Below are 25,716 nucleotides of genomic sequence, written 5' to 3'. Positions count from 1 at the left end.
GCTCCAGCAAAGGATAGCGCGCAGGGCGCGCAGCGAGGATGGATCGGAAGGTTCGCACCGGGAAGCGGCGGCAGTAGCGCTGTTAACCTCTTCCCTGCCAGTGGTCGGAAGAAGCGACCCATCCGCGAATAATTTAGCCCAGATGGTCCTTTAAATGGTATAAGAGCGTGGAGGGGACCCCCGAGTGGGGAAAAGCTAAGCTGAACCACGCACGCGAGACCCCAGCCAATCCACCCCGCTTCTTTGCAGCCCAGAGCTGTCCCCACACACTCCGTGCGGGGGGGGGCTACCCTGCTAGAGCCCCCACGCCCCGCCAGGCCATCGCCGGCTTAGAAACTCGCGTGTCCGGGAATCGTCTCCGTTTCCAAGCCAGCCGGCGGGGAAGCTTGGGAGACCCGGAAGGGAGCGGGAGGCGGTATAATTGGCCCCAGGCGCAGAAGAATGAATGCCCCTCCTGACCAAAACCTGCGTGAAAGCTGGTGGCCTGGTGGAGAAGCCCCTGCCTCCTTGGTCTCAGGCGTGGGGAGGAAGAAGCCACTCTGCACATGCTCATGTAACTCTTGCGTTTGGGAAAGGGCACTCTGCCTATGATTCCAGCAGGGTTACACCCTAAAGAAAGGGCTGGGCAGGGGTGAGCGGACTCACAGTAATCCTTGCCAACCAGAGCAACTCTTGCATCCCTATGGGTGGCTTATTCCGTCTACACACTCCACACCTGGCTTTCACTACCTCTGACCTGTCAAGTGTGGTCACATAAGGTGGCCTAGCAGGGTTCTTATTAACCTGGTTTTTGTTCCTGCCCAGCACTCAGCGGGACAGGGACGCACAATAGTTGCCAAGACCCTGGCAAACTTCAGCATCTTGTTCTCACGGTAGTCGGACTCAGCCAAGTGCCCATTACTGGAAGCCAGCAAGCTGGATAGCTCAGTTGGCTAGAGCATGGTGCTGATAACGCCAAGGTTGCAGGTTTGATCCCTATAATGGACAGCTCCATATTCCTGCATTGCAGAGGGTTGGGCTGGATGATGCTCAGGGTCCCTTCCAACCCTTCTAAGTCAGCCTTCTAAGCAGGTCCTGAGCGCCCGAGCAGCACTGACTCTTCCTGGGATTCTGAGCAACATGCATTGAGAGCCCAGGCTCCTTCCTTACAGACCCTCTCAGGTGCAAGATTAGCAAAAGGGGGTTTCTTGAGAACTCCACCACCCTCTGAAGTTTGCCTGTGCAAGGACATTCTCTGGGCACCAGGTTGTGAAATTCCTTCATTGTGTAGTTTTTGTCGTGGACTGAAGATAAACCTCTTATCCCAGGCCCTTGAAATGGATATACCATACTTTTCCGTGTATAATAGTTTTTTTTTTACTTTAAACTAAGGTTAAAAATCTGGGGGCGTCTTATACACGGATAGTGCATATGCCAACTTTCTAAATTTGGGGTCCCCAAAAGTAGGGGGCATAAATGGGGGCATCTTATACATGGAAAAATACGGTATTTTGGTACTTACTCGACTTTACTGTTTTAAACTACTGTACACTGGTATGTGATCTGGTGGTAAAGGGTTGGTAAACAATAAATGACTAACAACAATTGTTGCCAGCAGAGCCCTTGTGCTATATAGGGTCGGAATACACATCTCGGATGAGGCCAGGGAAGAATCCCAGCTCCCACCCACCCAAACTGCTGTTCTTAACTTCAACCCTGCCTGCCTGGAAAATTGCCTCTCCCTGCTTCTGAACCTGTGGGGTCACTCTGTGATGAAGAAAAGACATTTTGCAAATGCCCAGAGGCATTTTTAAAGCACATTTCAGCCTTACACACAAATTGGGCTATGCCTTAGTTCATGTTCAGCCCTGCCCACATTAGGGAGAAGGTTCCAGCAACTCCTGGCATGCAGAGAATAGAAAGTCTACGGAGAGGAAAGGAAATCCAGGGCTGGGATGAAAAAGATGGAGCAGGGAAAGAGCAGGGTCAGGGAACAAGAAAAGGGAAGGAAGAAGTGTAATTTCTAGGACTGGGCCCCCTAGAACTTCTTCTAATTGCCTCAACTGTTTCTGGTCAATGAACTTTTGGGAACTGATAAGGGAGGATAAATATGGGGAAATAAATTTAAGAGGAGTAGGGACACAGGTGGCGCTGTGGGTTAAACCACAGAGCCTAGGACTTGCCAATCAGAAGGTCGGCAGTTCGAATCCCCGCGACGGGGTGAGCTCCCATTGCTCGGACCCTGCTCCTGCCAACCTAGCAGTTCAAAAGCACGTCAAAGTGCAAGTAGATAAATGGGTACCGCTCTGGCAGGAAGGTAAACGGCGTTTCCATGCGCTGCTCTGGTTCGCCAGAAGCGGCTTAGTCATGCTGGCCACATGACCTGGAAGCTGTACGCCGGCTCCCTCAGCCAATAAAGCGAGATGAGCGCCGCAACCCCAGAGTCAGTCATGACTGGACCTAATGGTCAGGGGTCCCTTTTACCACTATGGGAAGTAACAGAACCATTCTATTCTGCCTTGGGCAGACCATACCTGGAATACTGTGTCCAGTTCCGGGTAAAACCATTTAAGAAAGATATTGACAAGTTGGAATGTGTGCAGAGGAGGGCCAAGATGATCAAGGGTTTGGATAGCAAGCCTTATGAGGAACAGTTGAGGGAGCTCGGTATGTCTGGCCTGGGAAAAAAGGAGACTGAGAGGAGATATGCCAGTCATATCCTTTCTCCTGCTCTGGAGCGTGGGGCTTGATCCAATGGCTTCAAGTTACAAGAAAGGAGATTCTGACTAAACATCAGGATGAACTTTCTGACAGTAGGAGCTCTTCAACAGTAGAACAGACTCCCTCAGGAGGTGGTGGACTCTACTTCACTGGAAGTTTTTAAGAAGAGGTTGGATGCCCATCTGTCATGGATGCTTTAGTTAAGATTCCTGCATTGAAGGGGGTTGTACTAGATGGCCCTTGGGGTCCCTTCCAACTAATTCTATTACTTCCTTTAGAGAGGATTTGGGGTTGGGGTCATGACTGGGGTAATTGAAAGAGAGATGAATGGATCTGGAGCAGAATCTCTTTGGAAATTAACAGAAAAGGGGGAATAAACAAATAAAAGAGGAACTGATTTTGGAGTGATCCAGGGGTGGAGTGATCCGGGGGTGGGGGGGTGTGCACTGAAAAATTCATCTGTGGATATTTGGATGGGGAATGAGTTGGTGTGCCTACTGTGACATTTACATTCTACATTTGCATCTATACATATAAATTAGCATAAGCAAATTTTAGCCTATGAGCCCAATGCGTTGAATCTTTTGACTATCTAACAAGGCCTCTGTGGGGGGGGGTCTGTCATATGGCACCACCACCATTCTATTCTGGCACTGATTTGATTTTTGCACCAGAAATGATGTACCTGAAGCCACTTTGATCCACCACTAAACTGCAAAACCGTTGCACCTCTGAGCTCAGGAGGGGCAATGCTTGTTTTGCTGTGATGTCTCTCATGCACACCTGCCAGGCCTTTCATGAATACAGAGCATTCACCCCACAATCTGTGGCTGGCACAATTGGGTGTGGGGAGGCTAGAAGTTGCAACTGGCAGCCTGTATCTGCCGAGACAGCTTGGTGGATCTGCTCAGGTCCTGGGAGCGAAGCCATTGCTGTGACTGGCCATTGTACCAACCCAAACTGATCTGCACAAAAGAAGCTCTTTCACCTCCAGGTTTGCGTGCTTTCCTGCAAAGGACCTGAAGTTCAGATGAAGTGGGTCTTGGATTTCCCAGGGAGTGGCAGGTAGGTGCAGCCATTTCCCCTGCTCACAGCCACCTGTGGGGCCTTCCCAGGAGTAACCCTCATCTCTTTTCACAGCCTAGCCTTGGGATTTCTGCCCCCTTTGCATTCAGCAAAATCCAGAAGTGGAGTGGGGCTGGAGAAAGGGATGCCTGGCAGTTCTGGGATGGACATTCTCCCTAATGGATCTGCCTCTGAGCTCACTTTCCCTTGGGGCTGTAAATCTCCCTCCATGAGCTCATACAGTATGATGTCATTGGCACAAGTGTGCAGGGAAGGGAGCCAAAGGGAGAGAGGGTCTCTGTATGAGGGTCGTGGCCATAAAGCACCATTTCCCATCCTGCCCTACACGCTAGAATGCTGAGCAAGTCCTGTGTGTCTCTGAGTGCATGCAAAACCTCTCATCGCTGCTAGCCAGAGCTTGCTCTCCAGAACTTAGGGATCAGAGGTCAAGCTTTTCAGACCTGGCAGCAAAAGCCTTTCAGCTTAAGCACCTCCTTCATTTCTTCCTTCTGAGAACTAAGAGCCCAAGTCAGGATCCCTTGGTTCTTGGCAGTTTGGGGAATGAATCAGGATTTGGAAGGGGGAAGGCGGGGGCGGGGGCTCTTTCCTATCTCTCCCTGATGCCTTCCTCTCTCCCAAGCACACCCTCACCCTCCCAGTACCATGCAATGTTTGGAAGATGCAGCACCAAAGCCTGGGTTGCAACCTGTTTGTGAGCTATAAATACAAGCGGGTGGGAGACGGATGGAATGACAGACTGGGTGGGTGTCTGTGTGGGGGCGAGGAAGGAGCTAAAGTGGAAACCAGCTAAAAGGAGAAAACCACCTCCTAGCAGCAGCCAAAGCTCAGGCAGCAATGGCAAAGAGGACTAATTTTGGCACAGGCCTCTTTTCTGCCAAAGATCTCTGGGCAGGTGTGTGTGGCGGGGGGTCCTAACACATCACCTTTTGCAAGCCCTGGCCCATGAGTGGATCTCCTGGGGAGGGTGCGTGCGCCATAGTTCTGAGCATAGGTATTGCAGTCAGGTTTCAGGTTCAATCCCTGGTACCTCCACCAATATTTTTTTAAAACCCCCAAAACAGATGATAGAAAAGACCTTTCTCTGCCTGAGACCCTCCCCGGAGAGCAGATGTCAGCCAGAGCATGCAATGCTGGTCTAGACTGCGGCACAACACCATTTTTTTATTCCTGCCACATTTTGTTGGGGACCACAGGCCAGTGGTGGGCAGTTTGTCCCCTTTTCTTTCCCCACTCCCTCCTTTCCCTCCTAAGCACTCATACAAACTACCCCCCTGAGCCATTGGATGCCTCTCCTCCTGCACAGATGAACAAAGAGTTTGAGCTAGTTGGAGGCAGCTTCTTATATTCCAGATTGCTGATCAGTGTGGAAAGGTTGTGCTCCTGGGCACATGGAGGAGGACCCATATGAGCTGACCTCCAACCCCTTCATGCAAATCCCTGAGTGCTTCTTTGCCCATCTCTCCTTCATTTGAACAGTTTTGGTTGCTTTCCTCCTTTTTCCTCCTCGCTCCCCCAAATCTCTTTGTGTATGTGGGGGTGGATCTCTACTAGTTTAGGAGTATGTTACAACTGCCCTTGATGAGACTCAACTACCCTTCATGAACAAGTCACTCACTGTCTCCTGGCTTCAGTGCTACTGTCTGCAAAACGTGAGTAGGAACACCTTTTCTCTCTTGCTGTGGTGAAAGAGCCTGCAAAACCATCAAAGTACTCTGTACATTTGAAAGGTTAAGGCCCCTGTCCTCAAACTACACTTAAAAGGTAAAGGGACTCCTGACCATTAGGTCCAGTCGTGGACAACTCTGGGGTTGCAGCGCTCATCTCGCTTCCGGGTCATGTGGCCACCATGACTAAGCCGCTTCTGGCGAGCCACAGCAGCGCATGGAAACGCCGTTTACCTTCCTGCCGGAGCGGTACCTATTTATCTACTTGCACTTTGACGTGCTTTCGAACTGCTAGGTTGGCAGGAGCTGGGACGAACAACGGGAGCTCACCCCATCGCAGGGATTCAAACCGCCAACCTTCTGATCGGCAAGTCCTAGGCTCTGTGGTTTAACCCACAGCGCCACCCATGTCCCTCAAGCTACACTTAAAGAGGTATAATACCACTTTAAACAGTCATGGCTTCCCTAAAGGTTCCTAGGAAATGTAGATTGTTACAGGTGCTGAGAATTGCTAGGAGACCCCTGCTCCCCTTCCAGAGTGGTTTAACAATGCATTCCTCTTCTCAGGGAATTCTGTTAATTGTAGTCCTGTGAGGGGAATAGGGGTCTCCTAGCAATCTGTTCTGCCTCCATGGACCATGGAGGATATACTCTGCCCCTGTGGTCAGAGGCAGCAGTGCTTCTGCATGTCAGTTGCTGGAGGGGAGAATGTGCTTGTGCCTGGGTCCTGTTTGTAGGTTTCCCATAGTGGGCATCTGGTCGGCCACTGCAAGAACAGGATGATGGGCTAGATGGGCCCCTTTGGCCTGGACCAGCCTCCGGTCACTTCTTCTAATATTCTTCTATTCTAATAGCCCTGTGTGAATGCAGGAGCTGCTGTTTGTAGGAGCACAAAAACACAGGAGTGTGAGTTAAAAGGTAAAAGGTAAAGGGACCCCTGACCATTAGGTCCAGTCGTGGCCGACTCTGGGGCTGCAGCACTCATCTTGCTTTATTGGCCAAGGGAGCCGGCGTACAGCTTCTGGGTCATGTGGCCAGCATAACTAAGCTGCTTCTGGCGAACCAGAGCAGCACACGGAAACACCGTTTACCTTACTGCTGGAGCGGCACCTATTTATCTACTTGCACTTTGATGTGCTTTCGAAATGCTAGGTTGGCAGGAGCAGGGACCGAGCAACGGGAGCTCACCCCGTCGCAGGGATTCAAACCGCCGACCTTCTGATCGGCAAGTCCTAGGCTCTGTGGTTTAATCCACAGTGCCACCCGCGTCCCTATGAGGTGTGAGTTACTCCCTGACAAAGTAGCTCCTCCTCCCTACACTGCCTGCCTGTGACTGGGTTTGTTTTTACCCATCGCTGCTCAAAGAGCTCAGAGGCAGGTGACTTTCAGGCTTGGGCAGGGTGTCTTCTTTGCTTTTTAATAGAACCCCCAGATCCACCAAAAGTAGCCAGGTGTGAAATAATGTCTTGGGAATGGGAATACTTAAAATTCCACATGGTTGGGCTGGGCACAGCTCAACTAAGCATTTCTTCTCAGCACCACAACTGAGTTCACAATGCTTCAACACAAAAACCCAGTTTTGCTTCAGCAGCCTGATTTTTGTGGGGTGTTTTCGTTAAGCAATTAAGAGTCAGAAGCTGCCTCATGCAGAGTCTCAGAACGATGGTCCATCTAGCTCAATATTGACTACACTGACGGGCAGCAGCTCTGCAGGGTTTCAGATAGGGGGTATTTCCAGTCCTACCTGGAGATTCCAGTGCAGACTGAACCTAGGTGCTTCACCCATAAGCTATGGCTCTTCTACTCCACCCCCTCCATGCAAAAAAGAAAAAGAAAAGATAATCCAGACACCTGCCTTCTCTCATTGCTGATCTAGATCTCTCTGAAATGTGTTCAGCAGTATATGAGGACAAGGTGGAAGAAGTTGCAGCGGGCGTTGAAAAAGGTGATGGGAAGTGTTTGGGCAGAGTTCTTTGGGGGAAATGGCTGAGCAGGGAGAAGAGGCTACATCTCAAAACCTCTGCTGTGCTGTTGTGGAAGAGGATGAAGAAGGCAACTACAACAGAAGGGGGTGAAAGGGTTTTGGGTTTTTTAATGCTGAGCTGAAATTAGAAGAACAGAGTTGTCAACTAGCAGGGGGGCGGGGGGTGAAACTACCAAAACACTCAGCCTCTCCCATTCCTTGAAAAGTTGAACAGCAGAGATCAGCAAGCAAAGCTTCTCACCATATGGAGATCAGCAAGCGATTAGCCACTAACATCTGATGCGTGGCAAGGCTGTGGTGGCTTCTAACAGTTAACAACTCCGGCTGAGAACGCACCTGCCCTCAACCCCATCCAGCCTCTCCACAGACCCACTAACTGGGGCACTCAGGCCTCCTGCCCCCGCCCCACCAGCCTGGCCCACAGCTAGAGCCCTTCTGCAGAGATGGAGAAGGTTTAGATGCCAGGGGCTGCCCTTTGGATAAAACAAAGACGTCCAGCCCCTTATTGTGATTCAACACTCACCCCCTGCCTCCAGGCTCAGTTTGAACTACAAAAGGATTGTCCTGAATGCGAGGACTTGGCCCTGGATCAAGAATAAGTAATATAAGAGGCATTCTGAGCATGTGAAGTGTGCCTCTACACAGACAACCCTCCCCACAGCACTGAGGAAGGGGTGGAGGGCAGGCCATCCAAGCAGGTCTGAAACAACCTATGGCCCAGTGCAATTAACAAGGTGAGGGTGGGGAACCTCCAACTTGCACCCCAGCCTCATGTCTGGAAAGGGCAAAGCAGGCCCACAGCAGAATCCAAGGAGCCCTTTCAGAAGAGACTCTCTCTCACCATCTCACTTTTGCTGTGATCCTCTGAAGGAAGAACCGAAAGAAGAGAGAGGAAGGGAGAAGCAACAGACAAAAGCCTCGCAGGGAAGTTCAAGTGCTGAGGCAAGAGAGTCCCAGAAGGCAGTGGGCCCTGCCTGAGACAGCAGGGGGGAGCTCTGGAACAGGGGTGGTGGGAATGGAAAGGACAGGCGCCACCCTGGCAATGGAACCAGGGCCAGGAGGTGGGAGTCAGATGTCAGCCCCCCACCCACTCCCCACTGCACTCTTCTGCCACTAAGAGATGGAAGAGGAGCCTTGGCTAGCAGGCAGGGCATCTGGGCTGCCTCCCTATCAGTGCTGTGTTCAAGATATGAAGTACTGACAGTGCTCTGGAACATGTGCAGAGTTCTTTTCCCTCACCACTGAAATATAACTACAGGGGGAAGAGGGGGGTTACTTTGTTCATGTTTAGAACCTAAGTTTTTGGTTTTTTAGTGTCAAGACTTAACATCCAGCGCACGCAAATGATCGACAGATGCCAGAGTTTTCTTGAGCATATGCAGAGTGCCTTTCCTTTGCTGCCACTAAGGTGCGGAACTGTCTCTCATATCTGGGCTACCTTCTCTCCAGGTCATGGGGCATGACTTGTGCCCTAGAAACTTCATTCCATAGATTAAACCCCGCCCGCCCCCCAGCTTTGAGAGGGGAGTGGGGGCCAACATACCCAGGAGGGCAGGAGGTGGCGATGATGCCAGGAGTGCCCTTCTCTGGCTATGGCAAAGCTGCCTTCCTCTGACTCCTTTGCCACTCAAACAAATCTTTCCAGTTTATTAGGCTCGTGAAAGCTTTCTATGGACGTGGCTGCATCCGTTTATTGGGGGGGGGCGCAAAGAAGCAGCTACATGAAGTGACATTTCATTAGAATACAAACCAGGGTGAGGAGCCCTCAAGCCAGTGCCCCCCCTCTCCCAGACGCCCATATCAGCCAAGAAAACCCAGTGCTTAATGAAATTCTAATATCCCCTAATGGGTTCCTAATCTCCAACCCCAGTGCCCCCCCTTCCGTGTCCCATCCCTGCGCCTGACATTTCTCTGGCCTGGCGTGGGAAGATAATAGAGAGACGGAGCTGGCAGGCGGATGGCAGCGGTGATGGGGCGTGTGTGCGTTTGTGAGCATCCAAGTGTGGGCACCACGCTGCTCTTGCCCAGAGTCTGGGGCTGGCTGCGGGGCCCTGCCAAGACTGGGGTTGCCCAGCTGCCAGAATTCTGTCTCCAGGGAAACCTGCACGGAGGCTGGTTCTCGCCATGTCACTCCGCGCATGGGCAGGTGCTCTTTTTTTTCCTTCCCCGCCCCAACTGCATTGTGCAAATTGGCCATTGGCCCGTGTGCCACTTGGGCAGACAAGCATCATGGGTTGATCCCCAATGAGGACTTGTTAGTTAGTTTTGGGGACTTGCTCGCTCATGCAGGATTGAAAGCAGGGAGAAGGATACTGCTGCTGCCGCCGCCACTCTAGAGGGTTCTTTCCTACCATGTCTTTGGTCTTGGATGCACCAAGATTGCAAACCGTGTCCAGGTGCCATGTGTGCACCCTACTGCCACCGCCTCCAAAGGCAGCACCCGCAATTTTGTCAGTGGGGACCTGCAAAGCGGCTTTCACACCAGCACCTCCGCAGGGAGACTCACTCCACCAGCCGCACTCCTGTGCCACACAGAAGGAGGGTGAGAGCAACACCTCACCCACAGACCGTGCAGAGTGCCAGGCAGAGCTGAGAGCAGGCCGCTGTCGAGGGAGGAGGGACACCCGAAGGGTCCAGTGGAGATGGGGGGAGGGACACACAAGGGGATGCAGAAGGAGTCATAACTACTGGGATCTGTCATTGTCTGAAGGAGCTGGTAGGGGGTAAAGCTGCTCTCCCCCCTCCCCACGACAAAATCTGCAAACCCCCTCCCCTCTTCCTTTCTCCCTGCATGTGGCCAGCATATAAAGCGAGCAGCCAAAGCCATTCAGCGGGTACCAGCTGCTTCCTGCCAGATGTTATCACAGCCCCCTCCGGTGCCCATCTTGAGCCCTGCGTTCTGCTGGGGCAAGAGGAGGCAAGGGGCGGACACACACCCCTGCCATGTGGCTCCATGAATTGAGTACTGAGCTTGGATCTGGGCTTGCTGTGTTACCTTCAAACCTCAGTTCCCCACCTGTAAAACAGGAGCAGTGGCTGTGTCATCCAGAAGGTGAGCACAGTGAAAATGTAAAGAAGATGAGTCACGTTTTTTTATGCAAGTGTACATGGAAATTGCTATCTGTCCTAACTAACTGAGAACTAGAATCAAAGCTCTTTCACCCACAGAACTTGTTGCAGGAGGGAAAATGTAGGCCAGAGGCTTTGACATCCAGAGGGAACTCCTTCACACTTCCGTTTGCCCCACTGCTTTCCCCCAGAAAAACCAGCGGTTTAATGCTGAATCGTAACAAATGGCAATCGGGTTTTCTGCAGATTGCCATTTGTTCCAATTCAGTCCTAAAAAGTGGGTTTTGCTGGGGGAAAGCAGTGGGGTGAATGTAAGTGTGGACGAGCCCCTCCTTAGACTCTCCCGGATGTCAAGGCTTGTGGCCTACATTTCCCCTTTTGGAACCAGTTCTGCGGGTGAAAGAACATCAGGGCAAAGGAAAAACGGCTCAGACAATTGCCTAGAAAGTACAGGATAAGCAGCAAACATAAACACCAGGAAGATCCAACAGTGAGGAAATATTGGTTAAAACAGTGGCAATAAAACAGCTATAAACACTATCTTAGTGCAACAGTGTGCCTCAGACTAAAGCCTTCTGGGATTTTTGTTGTTTTGTTATCTTGCCTCAAAGAGGGCATCACAGAGCAGGAGAAGATCCAAAAACTAGGGCAACTCAGTGGGACCGTCACAGTAGGTGTTTGGGGCAGGAGGTGCCTAAGACTCCTTCAAGAGAACAAGCAGAAGGGGGCCCCAAAGGCAGCAAGGCTGGCTTGGCACGTTTTGAAATAAATGAATCAATAAAGTCATCATTGCCAAAAAAAAAAACCCCTTCCCACGTAAGATCACTAAGTCCAGAGTCCAAAATGACCTAAGAGCACCACCCCTAAGGTAACTGAGCACAATGGAATGGGAGAGGAATGACACAAGAGGTTTTCTGGAGTATGGACGGCATATTTCCCCCCCCCCCTCCAAACACTAGAACCTGGGGTTAATTGGCTAAGCAGGTTTGGTGGTCAGTTTAGGGGAGAAATAAAGAAGTATTCCATGTGGCATGTGACTTGACTTGGGGACTTGAAACGGGTTTGGACTACTAACTCAAAATGGTTTAAAAAAAGTCCACTGGGGAGGTTCCCAGAGAATGGCTCCCCAAGAAGGAAAAGGGTTGTCCCTTGCTGGCACAGCAGCTGCTTGGTTTGCAGAAGCCCTCATTCCACCCACAATCCCCAGCAGCATCTCCTAGAATTGCTGGAGAAGGTTTCCTATCTGAAACCCTGGAGAGCCAGGCCCAAGGATTGAGCTGGCTTGCTTGTAACGTAAACCACAAGCAAGATGGGTCCCACTTGACTACCGCCTGTCAATAAGAGAGTGCTGGGGTAGATGGATCTGTGGCTTGACCCAACACAGGGACTCTTATGCTCTGTTGAAATGTTTGCCCCGTGACCTCCGCAGACTCCCACCCACCACATGCCCCCAGCAGAAAGACTAGATGGCACCTGCAGTAGGCGTTGATCCATTTGGGCGGATGGGGTACTGTCCCACTAACCTCAGCCTGCCTGGTAGAGCATGAGACTCTTAATCTCAGGGTTGTGGGTTCGAGACCCACATTGGACAAAAAGATACCTGCATTGCAGGAGGTTGGACACGGTCTCTTCCAACTCTACAATTCTATGAGCCACTTCAGGGGGGTGGCACTGCCTTCCTCCGCCATGCTGCCTTTGTAGAGTTCAAAGTGGGGCAGCTAGAAGGAGTTGGTTCTGGCCCCACCACCTGTTTGGGCTCCCTGCCTTTTCCACATAAGCATCTGTCACCACTGGGTGCTGGGTTCCAGGAATGTCACCCTTCTTTTGCCATGGCACCCACACCCACAAGATCTTTGTGTTTCCACTCATGCGATCAAACTGGGGGCAGCGTCCTCATCCCGGCTGCCCAGCCTTCAAGACGACTTATTTTGAGAATGTGTCCTTGCAGACGACTGGGTGGTCCTTGTCTGGCTTGTGCAGTGAGGGTGAAGGGGAGGGCAGAGCTGGACTTCCCCTTGTACCCGCATCCTCGACGCAACACACACAGGAATGCAAGGAAGGTGAGCGTAATTAAGGGTGACACCTTTACTATTTCGCTTTGTTTTCCATCTCCCAGCTCCCGTACACAATTTCATTATGCCAACATGATTTTAATTTTATGTCAGATTTTAATATTGCCTGCAAAATGTTTTTCCCCTTACCCCCCCCCAATTCTCTCTGCTTCCTTGCTTGCTTTCAGACCCCACCCCCTGCCCGCTTTTCTGTTGGAATCTGCCAGGCCAGGCAAAGGCCTTAATAACAGCCTCAAGACACTTTAATTTGCAGCTTTTAAAAGCCATGTCATCTCTCCTTTAATTTTAGCACCAGGGGTTGCAAATCAACTACTCTGTCCTGCCTGATTCCCACCCACAGTCTCAGCCCCCTCCCCCCACCCACATAAGCAGAGGCGCACGCACACATACGCACACACTCCCCCAACCCCAGGCCCCTTTGCAGAACGAGCTCCATGTGCCCCAAATCTAGAGAACTTTCCATCTTGCAAGCCACACCTTTTTCAATCTGAGGGCCACATTCTCAAGGGCAACCTTCTGGGGGGTAAAGTGGAACCAGAGGCAAGAGCAAGAGACTCTTTGTTTTGTCCATTCCAGCCACGCAAAAATCAAGTTTCTTCACACACACACACTCTCTCTGTCCTTCCTCCACCCAGGGAAGCAAGCTGCATTATCACAGTTCAAGGACACCAGGCAGGCAGGCAAAAGCACTGGAGGATGGGGCAGAGCAGGGTGTCCGGCTTGGAGGAGTCCTGAGAGCCAGACTGAGAGGGCTTCAGCGCCTCAATGTAGTTGCTGGACATCAGCAGGTTCCCCACCCCTGAATTATATTCCCACCCCATAAAATTAAAACTCAGCCGTGCAATCTGGTAACACTGAGGCTCAACCCTGGAACCTGACAAAGGAGAGTTCCTCTGAGCATGTACCGAGTGCCTGCACGAGATAAAAGGGTTCATCTATGGTGCTTCCTCCCTTTAGAAACAAACCACAAACACATTGTTCGTGCAGGTTGCGTTGGCACCCACCACTCCCTGAATCAGAGAAAAGCCTGGTTCATTAAGTGGGCTGTGATTGCTATGCAGAGAGCCTTCCAACCTGCCTTGATTATTCAGGCTGAAGGGGTGTCAGAAGGTTTCCCCTGAAGTGAGTCACACCCAGCGCTGCACGGGGGCGGGGCAGGGAAGGTGAGCCTAGTGGGCTGAGAGGCACGTTCTGGAAGGGGGGGGGAGCACCCCAAAGAACCCTGAGGTTGCTTGCCTTTGATCCTGCCTTTGGCCCAGCCCTGCTAGGCTGACTGCTACACACACACACACACACACACACACACACACACACACACTTGTCATTCCTCCAGACTGACAAGGACACTGGAGGTCTCCAGTGCAATGTTTCTGTTCAAAAGGGAACGGGTTTCTGCAAAAGCCACCCTTTGCTTTTCACACAAGAGCACCATAGATTCATGAGAAAGGAGCCAGAGAAAAGAGCCCCATTTTCAAATGCCAAGGGCAGGCTGGAAAGGTTGATGGTAAACAAAGAGGAGGGGATGTGCAGTGCATGTTTAGGTAGAAAGGGTGGGGGGCTCAGTGTGTGTGTGTGTGTGTGTGTGTGTGTGTGTGTGTGCGCACACACACACACACACACACACACACACCAGGCCTCTTTGGAAAGGAGGGAGACCATCATGCACCCTAGAGATGGGAGCCGCCCCCACATGCTGCAGCCGCCCTGCTCACAGCAGTCTCTACCCACTCGGACGCCCTGCAGGGACCTGCTCCTGCTCCGGCCTCAGCTAATGGCTCTGAAGCACAAGGCAGGCGCATCACCGATGCTGAAGTTGTGCGCTTCGGGTGCCCCCTTTTACTGAGGGGCCAGAACCCTGCCTGGCCTCTCTAATCAGAAGACCATTAACAATCTGACTAATGGGAGGAAGAAGCCACCCCCCCATGTCCTAATTGGCCTGGACACACAACCTCACAAGACCAAACACGCACACACACGTTCTTCCACTTCCCATCAACCTTTTTAATCAGGGCTTTGGAGAACATATTCTCTCATGTGCCTCAGCCAAGTGTTGAATCCTCCTCCTCCAAATTGGATAGCTCAGTTGGTTAGAGCGTGGTGCTGATAATGCCAAGGTTGCAGGTTCGATCCCCACACGGGACTGCTGCATACTCCTGTGTTGCAGGGATTTGGGCTAGATGATCCTCAGGGTCCCTTCCAACTCTACAATTCTATCATTCTATGACTGGGAGTGGGAAAGGAAGTCACATTTGCACTAAGGTAGCCATTTGCACATCGTCCTCAAAGAAGGGATATGCATCAGCAGCAGAAATATTTAGCTTGCCCCACAGAGGTGCGGGAGGAGAGGCCTTGGTGCCCCGTCTGCTCAGTCTGCTGCTACCCTGGTGCTCACAGGCAATTTCAAGCCCCCCCTCCCCGCCTCCCATCTCAGGGTTGTCCTTCAACCAGACTTGGACTGGACAGTCCTTCAAACAGAGGGCTGCCCTCTGTAAAGCAGGGCGCTTGGCCACCCTGGCAAGTGGGGAAGCTCATCCAGAAATCACCAACCACAAAGGGTGCTGGGAGGTCTTGGGCCAGTCATTCTCACATACACTTTCTCTCTGCATCTTACCTACCTCACAGGGCCATGGAGAGGATGAAATGGCTCAAGTCCCCACTAAGCCACTCCTTGTCTTTCTGCCTACCCTACCTCACAGGGTCGTTGTGAATATGTAATAGGGAAAAAGAGAGCCCTGTATGCTGCCTTGAGCTCCTAGGAGGAAAAGTGGACTAGAGATGAAATACATGGCAATCGAACAAAACTAATACCATGCACTTTAATATTTACCACAAGGGTGACCAACTCCCAGCTTGTGGGGCTGATGGTCCGGTCCCCCAAGCCAATTTTTCTCCTCACCTGCGCCCTCCAAAACCAAAAACCTAGAGCAACACTGAGATCATAGGGGATTGATAGAGAGGTCGAAGCCACCTCCCCCAAACCCAGGGTCCTACGGGGTGGTGGTGGTGCAAATTGCGCTGCCTTCCCCCAAGGCCATCACGTCAATCATTTGATGATTAGGGTGGGCATGCCTGTGTGAGAGAGTGTAGGGAAACCACAGTCACTGCTGCCCCCTGAGGATTGGCCAAAGCTGGGTGCTGCGCTCAGGTCAAGTAACAAGAGCCACCCCCCAACTGACAGCCATGTTCCTATTTAGAACAAACTTGCCCAACTTTGCTCAGACAGAATCCAGCTTTTTAGCTGGGCTTTGACAGATGGCCAGGCACAAGGGGCTGGGGAAGCAGTGCAGGGACTGGAGGAGACGGGGATGTTCTTTGAAGCAAATGAGGCATCTAGACTGGGGGGGGGGGGCTCAGAGTGTCGTCCCCCCCCCAGACTCAGAGAGGCTGACCAGGGCCGGCTGCAGCCACTGGCATGTTTGGGGGGGAGGGGGAGAAAGCATTATGCACCTGGCCAGAGGCACACCCATGTCCTGTTCTAGGCCAGAAAACAGGTTGCAGACACTGGGCACCGCTGCCTCCAGTTAAATCCTCCTTTTCACATTCTGAAGCCTAGTGGGAGAAGCCCAGGTTGGAGACATGAGCCACCTCTGGGGTGCCGTTGGAGAAGGGAAGGAAGCTGGGACGATGATGACTGATTCACAGTCAGCCAAGAAAGGAGAAGGAGAGGCTTCTGCTGCAAGCAGGCGGTCTGCAAATAGTCTGCCTTAACTTGTGAACAGGGTTTCTTGCCGCGTTGGGCCGTATTTCTCAGCTCGCTGTGTAAATCTACCAGCCCTGGCTATTTATGGCCTCCCTTCTGATTTATAATAAGACTGGCCTTCATGTTGCGACAGCCAGGAGCTTAGCAAACGGAAGAGGGAAGCAGGAAGAGGGAAGAAGCGGGTGTGTGCTGCTGGACACCGATGCCAGGTTTGGAAATAAATGGCTCTTCTGATATCAGGGTGCCCAGGTGCCCTGCTTTAGGAAGGACAGTCCTCGCTCAGCCCAAGTCTGGTTTAAAGAGAAATAACCGTATGAAATTGGATTGGGGGGGGGGAGCTTGAATGCCTATCAATGGTGAGCACCACCTGTACAGTGGGCTGGGCAGGCACACAGCTCACCTGGCCGTTGTCTGCCCCATTGTGATGAGACGTATTCATCTTTCTGTTTCAAATACAGCAATCATTCCTGTATTTGCATCCTGGTTCAGTTCCGTGGGGCAGATGTGGCCCTCTGGGCCTCCCCCGCCCCAAACACTCCTCAAGTGCCTTTTTTGTGGATAGAATGATGTTCTGAAACTGGGACAAGGCCTTTGACCAGAGGGGTGTGTGTATGCCACAGATAGGCAGGGTCAGGGCAGCTTCCTGACTCTCTGGCTCATCAGTACAGCACTGTCACCCTGCACGTGCTCAGAGACACTTCAGATGACCCCCTGGTGTTGTAACCAGGAAAAAGTATTCTGGACACTCACTATCCAGCCACAGGGCCCTGAACCCATCACAGCAACTTCTTTAAATACAGGGCAACAGTGTTTGTGGTTGGGGGGGGGGGAGAGGAGAATGACCCTTGTCCCCTTCCTCTCTGGCACGCTTCAGGGGACTGGCTTAATAGAGCCTTGTTAGAGACTCCTTCGACCTCGTTAGCCAGCCCCTTGCCTCATTAAAATGGATTGGGCTGTCAGCCCCAATATGCAAGTGGTTTCATCAACTGCAGGGCGCAGAGGTGGTGGGGGGGGGAAGGAGGGATCAGCGGGGAGGGGGGAACAGAGACACGCACCCAAGGGACTCCTGAGATAGTAAGAAAAAGAACCCAACCTTGCTTCCTGGGATTTGGAGAGAGTGTCCTCCACACCCATTATCTCCCGATTTATCCCAGTCCATGTTTGCAATGAGACCCCTTCTGGGGCTCAGGCAGGGTCCCTAAAACTGAAATGAAGCCTCCTCTGGGGAGGTGCACATGGAGCAGAACACCCCCGGCCCCCCAGAGAGGAGCATGTAGCGCCTTTCTCTTGACAGGTGTGCTGTGCTTCAGCAGGAAGACATTCAAAAGATAAAGTGTTGGCTAGCATGGAGGGACATCGCAATTGGGGGAGGGGATGTGCCTGTTGAACGTCTGGTTGCCAAATTGGGTGTGAGAAATGCAGAGCCTCTGCCCGTGAGCAGTTACAGAGCAGAGCTCATCCCACCCCTTTCCTGCCTCTGACCATTTTGGAAAACTGAGCAGGCAGCTCAAGTAGGAGCTTCAGAGGTGGGGGAATGAACAGAGAAAGGCTGACCCCAAGATAAGAAGACTCAGTGGGTTGGGGGGCTCTGGACTCTGAGCAACATCAGCATCACCTGAATCCTTTCTCTGGCCTGCTCCTCCCTTCTGAAGTGCAGCAGAGAAGACAGAGCCTTTCCTGTGGTGCCTCCTTGCCTTTTGAAATGCCTTCCCCTTAGAAGGCCCGCCTGGAGCCCTCCTTACTTTAACATTTAGGCACCAGGCCTAGGCATTTCTACATTCCCAGTCTTTTTAAAGAACTGCTAATACAGTATGAGTTTGACTTTACCGCCTCTTTAAACTAGCCATTACATCTTTCAATTTGCTGCTTTGATTTGATGTACTGTATTAGTTTGTATGCTTTTAAAAGCACTATTATAATTTTATATTGTGCTTTTGCTTCTTACCATTGTGTTAGCCACCCTGGGAAAAAAACAACCTACACTGAAGGTGCAAGATGTAAATTTCAGATGTGGATAAGGTAAGATAGAAAACTATTCCAACCTCATATCCACGGAATCTAACCAAAAGCAACAAAAAATTCCTTCCATTTCCAATGTTCAGGCTGTCGCGCTGTTCCTTGTGTATGCACATGTGTGCGTTTGTGTATCACAAGTCTCAAGGGAACCCAAAACACTCCAGTGAGGACTGAGCATGTTCTCTGCCCACAGAATGCTAAGTAAATGTTGTGGTGTGTGTGTGCGGCTTTTGTGGGTAGAGAAGTTGAGGGCTCTGTCAAAAATGCCAAGGTGGGAAGACCTCCTACCTGGGGCCTGGGAGGGAAATGTGTGGCATGGTGCTTAGAGTGACTGGACTAAGACCGGGTAGATTCAACTCCCCACTCAGCCATGAAGCTCACTGGGTGACCTTTGGGCCTGTGACTGGCTCTCAGTTTCTAATGTATCACACCTTGAGCTCCTTGGACAGAAGATGCATATATTCTCCACCCTATTTTCTGGCAGAGAAAAATGCTGGAGGCAGTGGCTGGGGGATTTTGCAGCTTGTTCTCAGAGTTATTGTGGTGGTGAATTTCTCCTAATCATTTCTTGGGAGGGGCTGGCAATTAGCAGCGGCAACAGCACCACCTTTGTTTTGCGAATCCAGAAGCCACTTTGCATCCTCCATGATGCCCAGGACCAAGTGTCATTACAGGGAATCATGGGAGTTGCAAAATCCCAACCACCAGGTCTGCATGCACAAATAAGGTGGGAAATATCCTGGTGAATATTTGACTAAATGACCCTTTTCCTTCAGGCAGGGAGGAGAGGCAGAGGCTTGCCAAAGGAAATTCTCAGAGCATTTAACTAAAATGGGTCTTCTGACAAATTGCAGCCCAGCTCTAGCCTGGGAAGTTTCGTGGGTGGCCAAGGTGAGGTTGTTTGCTAGGTGGCTTGAATGCATTTAACAAGGACCACAGGATGCCCCCCACACCTACCAGCACATCCTCTCTGGCACCAGTAATAGTGTATGCTAGGCTGGGGGGTGGCGTGGGGAGCTGGGTGCCAGAGTCCAGGTGGGCAATGGTATGACCTTGGGGTGCTCAGCCTAGTCTTGGCAGGTGAGAAGAGGTTGGCTGCTGATTTTTTATGTTGTTTGCAATGCTACTCTTGTTAGTTCTAGACTTTCAAAATATCTCTGTGATTTGTGTGCGACTTTAGCAATGGGACTTAAGATGATGTTCTTGTTTTACTACAGTCTTCCTCAACCTGGTGCCTTCCGGATGTTTTGGATGACAACTCCCATCAGCCCCAGTCACTACAGAGAAATAGACCAATAGCAGCAGCGAAGGAAAGGCACTCTGCACATACAAGGCATTCTGTTTCCTGGAGAGATGCACCTAGCACAGAAAACAGGTTCCAGATGAAGCCTTGGCCTGATGTGCTCTGGCTCTGTTGAATTCACCAAGAGTTTTTGAGGCAGCAGCCCCTGGCCTCCCCCCGCCCCCCCCCCCCGGGAAGCTCTCAGAAGTGCCAGGAGAGGTTCCCCATCCCTCCTTCCCCATCTTTCACTTCCATGGCATGGCATGGAGGCAACTGTTTGTTAAAAACTGAGCAAGGGAACTGTCAAGATGAAAACTCTGCAGAAGAAATATGGTTCTCTCAGTGCTGGAGAGGGAGCTGTTCCCTTGCCCTTCCTTCCCAGCCACTCCTCAGAGAGTCTCCCTTAAGGCCTGCACTGCTGCAGAGATACCAGCCAAGTTAAGTACCTTCCGCTGCAAGCACCACCACAAGGAGGAAAAACCCCAGCGTAGAACTGGAATGGACCCCAGCTCATCCAGCCAACAGGGCAGTTACTCCCCAAGGCCTCCTTGCCAGGTGCCCACCAGAAAAGCCCCCCTCACCCCCCCAGGCAGAGAGACAAACCCCCTCCCACTGCTCAGCAGCTCTCTTGAGTACAGATACTCCCCTGCCCCAGATTGAAACCTCTAATTCTCCTGTCATCTCAGCCCTTTTGGCTGCTCTGTCTTCCACAGAACAGGGTGGGGGCGGCTGGGGTGGGGGGGTAGGATGATCTGCCCTAGACTACCAGCACCTTGTTTTTTTATAGCAAATTTTTCAAAGATGAAAATCTGCCGTGCATCACATACAGAGATAATGTAACAAAGTGAGATTAATTATAGTGCATGGTGACTGCTAAGTGGCAGCAGGGTTTGCAGAGGGGCTACTCTGAGAAGGGGGGAGGGGGAGAAGAGACGCCATGCTCCCACCCGGGGACCCATCCTCCCTCAACCTGGGAGGGCCCTTACTTTGCCCTGCCCACCCAGACCCCTTTTCTTCCCACCTTTGGATTCCAAGCTCAAACCTTAGTCCTCCATGAACTTTTGTGCCATATGTTCCTTGCTCCTGGCAGATATGATAACTTGGGACACCCACTCACCCTCCCGTTTCCCCTACTTATCCCACTCTGAGACACTGCCTTTCTGGAGCATCTGGTTGCAGACTCCACCCTCATAAGCCAAAGGCAAACCTGCGACAGGCAGCAGCAAAAGAGATCAATCTCACCTACAGATATTGGTGCAAATTCTCAGGCAGACGAGACATTCCACCCAACCCAATACAAGACCAGCCGCAATTGTTTGAGAAGCTCAGCAATGAAACGTGCCAGGGTGTGTGTATGTGGCTTGTGCAATTCAGTCGTAGTGGTGCAGAGTTCACCTTCTGGCTGCCATCTGTTCAGTGGGGCAGAGGGGGCTTCATCGAGTGGGGTGTAGGCATTGCCATCTTCACACAGTTCTCAATGCTGAATCCCCCTTTCCCTCATAGTCCCCTTTGCCGCTTGGAAGGTTCTTGCAGCAAGGAAGACCCTGGACCCCCCAATTCCCCCATTTGCCCTTCTGACAGCTCCCCTGCCCCACAGGTGCCCTGGTGCTGCCCTCTGCTGCGGCAAGAGGTACAGTCTCCCTCTGCTGTGGGGTTAGTGAAGGTTGTTCCAACTCCTTCCCACTTTTCTGAAGGGGTGTGTGTTTGTGTTTTCAGGGAGGGTTGTTCTCTACTGTGTACCATGAGACTTTCTCCTTCCTGCCCCGCCTTACAGATTATCTATAAAGTGTGAACTTTAACTCTGGAGACAAAGAGATGACTCGTTTTCCACTGATACGCATTTGTGGAACGCACAATGCAACAGCCTTTTAATAATAACCTGACGGTGTCGCTCCTAATAGTGAACCTCATGTGGTTTCGCCAACCGCATGCTTGCTTTTATTCCTTCGTTTTGTTCGGTCTCATCTAGCCATGGTTACCGTGGACCTTGAGAAGCTTCCTGGGTGCTCCCGGGTGACAAGACCGCCAATAGACACACAAACACACACCCCGTTGCTCCCCTGGGGACTTGACTGCCCTCTGTTCGCTATCCCACACAGCAAAAGGTCTTGAGGAAGCAGGCTGCCAGAGGGAGGGAAGGCGGGCAACACTGGGCCCACTCCCCAAAGGGAGGAGGAGGGCTCCAGTCTGCAAAACGCCAGCTCCAGTCCAAGCGGCGCTACTAGTTCATTGCCTTGCTCAGTGTCCAGGGTGTGTTCCCCCCTTGGGGCTGAGAAGCTCCACCTTTTGCCCCTCCCCTCCCTCCCTCCCTGCCACTCCCATCTCCCCCCTCCTACTCACGGTCATTGCACACGGGGCCACCATATGAGGTCATGGTGCAATCGCAGGTGTAGCCGTCCCATTGCTGAAGGCAGACGCCCTGGTTGGCGCAGGAGTCCTCCGTGCAGGTGGTGCTGGGACCTAGCGGGAGGGGCCAAAGAGAGAGAAAGCAAGAGGGGGAGACTTCAGGGCTTTCAGGGGTTCCCTAGTCCTCCCTTGTCTTGTCTGCCTCTGGCTACCACGTGGCAGGCCCTGGAAAGCATCATCGCTATCATCACAGCTTGTCTAATCAGCTGCACCTCTTCCTTGACTGGCTCACAGTTGTTACATGGGCTGCTGGCCTCCTCTCCGTGTGGGGCTGCCCTTGAAGATGGCTCAGGCAGCAGCTGAGGCACAATTCTGCAGCCCCATGGCTGACTGGGGGTTCCTTCAGACTGGGTGGGGTTTTTTTTGTGGGGTGGGGATATATTCTGCATCAGCAGTGGATTTATACTGGGCCTTCCACACACTTTTCCACTTTATTAGTTGTTCTGAACTGCTTGCCTATTCATTAACTTAGAGGCATTTATAAACAGCTTAGTATTTTTAAAAGATCTATATGGCAAACAATTTTATTTTGTTAAAACAAAAAGAAAACCAATACCATTAAAAACCAAGAAAAGCAGCAGAATAGAAACATGTGAGAGCTTACAAAAGGCAATAAAGCAGAACTCCATGGGGTTCAAACTAATGCAAGAGGGCTCCAGCCTTGTGGGTCAGGAAAAGCCAGGAGGCAAAGTTCTGTCTTTATAAGTCTCCCGAAGCCAGTGGAAGGGAGGCTGCTTCACGCAGGGCAGAGAGCATCATGGCATCATGCCAGGTGCGGGGGCAATGGCAGGAAAGGTCACTACCCTGTGATGTTCTCCATACTTCTCCAGACAATCTAAGTGATCTAACAGGTCTGTCCAGGGACAGGCAGCCTTTCGGGTAATCTAGTCTCTAGATGCTCAGGGCTCCAGCTGTTAACAACAAGGCCTTAAATGCTGGTCTGGTAGCTGATCGGCTCCGTCAGCACAGGTGTTAATAGGTGCACACCCAGGTGCTCCACTCAGCAGCCTGGCCACAGCAGCAGCCTGCACTAGCAAACAGGAGTCCACTGGTGCAGCTGCCAAGGCAGGGCTCTTGTCTACATTCCTTCCTCCGTGTTCTGCTGCTGCATGATTGCCGTATGGAAGGGCACCTTTTGCACTGCAGCGCAACGAAAGCAGGACCAAAAACAAACCAGAGCCTGGGTGGTGTAAGAAGTTACGGGATTTCAGCAGGACTTTCTGGGACATGCACTTGTCAGAAACAAAGCAGCCTCTCTGCCCCCCCCCCCAAATAATTGCAGGCAGGTATCACAATAAATTGCCCCAGGACCATCATGAGCACAAATCATCCTGAATGCACAAGGGGAAAGGACGTCTGGAGGGGCCTGAAGACAAATGAGGAAAGGTTACACTGTCTGGGGTATTTTAGTTTAGGAGAGAGGTGAATGAGGGGTTGTGAACATGGGAGGCAGTTTATTATTAAGTACAGCATGGGGAAAGTGGCTAGAGAAAAGTTTCTCTCCCTCTTGCCTAACACTAGAACAGGCAAACTCGGCCCTCCAGATGTTTTGGGACTACAACTCCCATCATCCCTAGCTAACAGGACCAGTGGTCAGGGATGATGGGAACTGTAGTCTCAAAACATCTGGAGGGCTGAGTTTGCCTATGCCTGCACCAGAACTTGTGGACGTGTAATGAAGCTGAATGTCGGAAGTGTCAGGACAGACAGAAGAAAGTCCTTCCTCAACGCAGCTCAGAGCTAAACTATGGAACTCCCTACTGCAAGACAGACACTAAAAGAGGATAAGACAATTTCATGGATGATGAGGCTCTCCGTGGCTACTAGCCATGATTGCTATGTTTTAGCTTCTAAGAACACAAGAGGAGTTCTGGTGGACCAGCTCTCTGCCCTAGAGTGCTAGATGGTATCCTGAGTGGGGAGAGCTCTGCTGCTGTCCTGCTTGTGGACTTCCCTCTGGCTTGCCACTGTGAGAAACGTAAAGTGGGATTGCATGGACTCCCTTTCATCTGATCCAGGAGGACTCTGGGGAATGTCAGCAGCCACCTCTCAGCTCTGGTGCACCAAAGGCCAGTTCAAGGTGAATGTGATTCTCTTCAAAGCTCTTAGCAACACAAGGATCTTCCAGCTAAACATATTTAGAAAGGAGGAAATACTGCATTTGTGCATTCTTGCTTTACTGCAAAAATGAAATGAGGGTGTTGTGTGTGTTTTTAATGCAAAACCTCAGGCTTGGGGGTGGGTGGGAGCGGAGGCAAGGGACCACAGAGCAAGGCCTCACAAGAGCAGCCCACTAGGAATGCAAATAAGGCTTTGCTGCCTCCCAGACGCTATCCCCTGCCTCCGTGGCCTTGTCGCCAGTCTGCACGGGGCTGGCCAGCGCTGCAATTACATCTAAAGTCAGAAAAATTGCTACTCAAGCCTTGAAAATTTGGGAGGACAAGAAGGGAGCGCCATTGCTTGACAGAGCCACTGTCTGGATGACCAAGTTAATGGAAGAATGCAAATTCCAGAGGAAACAGCCTTTTGACTTAAAGGAAATGAGCACGTTTTTTAAAGAAAGAAAAGCTGGGTCAGGTTTGAGGGGAAGGGATTTAGAAGAGAGAAGCAGCAGAGGAGGGGAGTGTGTGCTTAACCCGTTCCCTGCTCCAAATCAGACCCGGCCCACCCTGCACACACCCCCTTACCATCACAGCCCCTCTCAACGTGCCCGATCCGGTGCAGGGCGTCGGCGATGAGGTCCGGGAGTCGGCCATTGAGGTCCACGGAGGCCAGGCAGCCCTGGAAGCCGTCCCGCGAGGCCACTAGCTTGGGCAGGTTGTTGAACATGTTTTTGCTCAGGCCTCCAATGTACAGCTCCCCTGCAAGGTGGAACAAACACATGAGGGGCCCTGAGACCCCAGGCTGCACCTTCCGGTTCACCCCCCGCCCCACAGCAAATGCTCAAAGGCCTGTATGGCTGTGTGTGTTTTGGTGCTGGTGAGGTATGACCATGGTTGTGGTTGGAGAAAAGGGGAGCTGGCAAGATCCCGTCAACTTAAGAACTATCAAATCAACTCTTGAGCATAAAAAGATGTCACTGCCACAATGCAAAACAAGCCCACCAAGTCTAAAGAAAGATGAGAGGCAGCAGCAAATCTGTATAGGCCAAGGGAGGGGAAGGGTGTGCCTGCTGGACTGTCCTGGGGGGGCAGATGCTCTTGGCTTCGGGCATCACTGCTGCTGTTTTGTTTCATTCCTGAGCACCCACATAAAATCAGACCAACAAAACAAAAAAAGGCACCTGCCTAAAACAACAATAATGGGATGCTATAAATGTAGGCAGATTAAAACTGTCCCCCACCCAACTTGGCAGCACAGTGCCCCCTAGTGTCACATAGAGGAGCTGTGAAACGTGTGTCCATTTCGACAGGGCACAGGGGACTGGACCTCCACACCAAACGCACCAGCGCATTCCCATAAACTGCAAGGAGGCTGCCCTCTAGTGCCAAGCGAGGGTATTGCGAGCCAGGCCGGCCTGGTAAGCTCACCCTTGAGGTCCAGGTTGCGGGCACCGTTGGAGTGCTGTGTGACGGTGCGAGAGTCGATCTTGAGCGTGTGCACGTTGTTTGTGTCGCGGGACACGATGACGTTGTGCCACTGGTTGTCGTTCACCGGCTTGTCCGAGTTCCCCTTCATGAGCGAGGGCCCGTTGCCCAGGTCAAAGACGTAGTGGATGTACCTGCAGGAACAAGCGG

The 25,716-nt window shown here is 51.7% G+C and overlaps 1 protein-coding gene and 1 long non-coding RNA gene across 28 annotated transcripts in view; one reads left to right on the top strand and one right to left on the bottom strand.

Moving 5' to 3' along the window:
• NRXN2 (neurexin 2) overlaps window positions 1-25,716 on the bottom strand; it is a 340,969-nt gene that overhangs the window by 125,715 nt on the left and 189,538 nt on the right. For all 27 annotated transcript variants that reach the window (XM_083591980.1, XM_083591978.1, XM_083591984.1 and 24 more), the window contains 3 exons: window positions 25,510-25,700; window positions 24,667-24,840; window positions 21,914-22,033 (listed from right to left, as the gene is read on the bottom strand). In XM_083591980.1, coding sequence (XP_083448106.1) covers window positions 21,914-22,033; window positions 24,667-24,840; window positions 25,510-25,700 — 485 coding nt within the window. The remainder of the gene's footprint in view (window positions 1-21,913; window positions 22,034-24,666; window positions 24,841-25,509; window positions 25,701-25,716) is intronic.
• On the top strand, window positions 18,240-20,333 carry LOC310751532. The gene is made up of 3 exons (XR_014542594.1): window positions 18,240-18,294; window positions 19,068-19,182; window positions 19,509-20,333. It is a non-coding gene; the product is annotated as an uncharacterized lncRNA (long non-coding RNA).

This window comes from Podarcis filfolensis (genome assembly GCF_964270895.1).
Source record: "Podarcis filfolensis genome assembly, chromosome: 16".
NCBI lineage: Eukaryota > Metazoa > Chordata > Lepidosauria > Squamata > Lacertidae > Podarcis > Podarcis filfolensis.
Note: the sequence above shows the minus strand (reverse complement) of the source record. Positions and strands in the feature narration are given on the sequence as shown.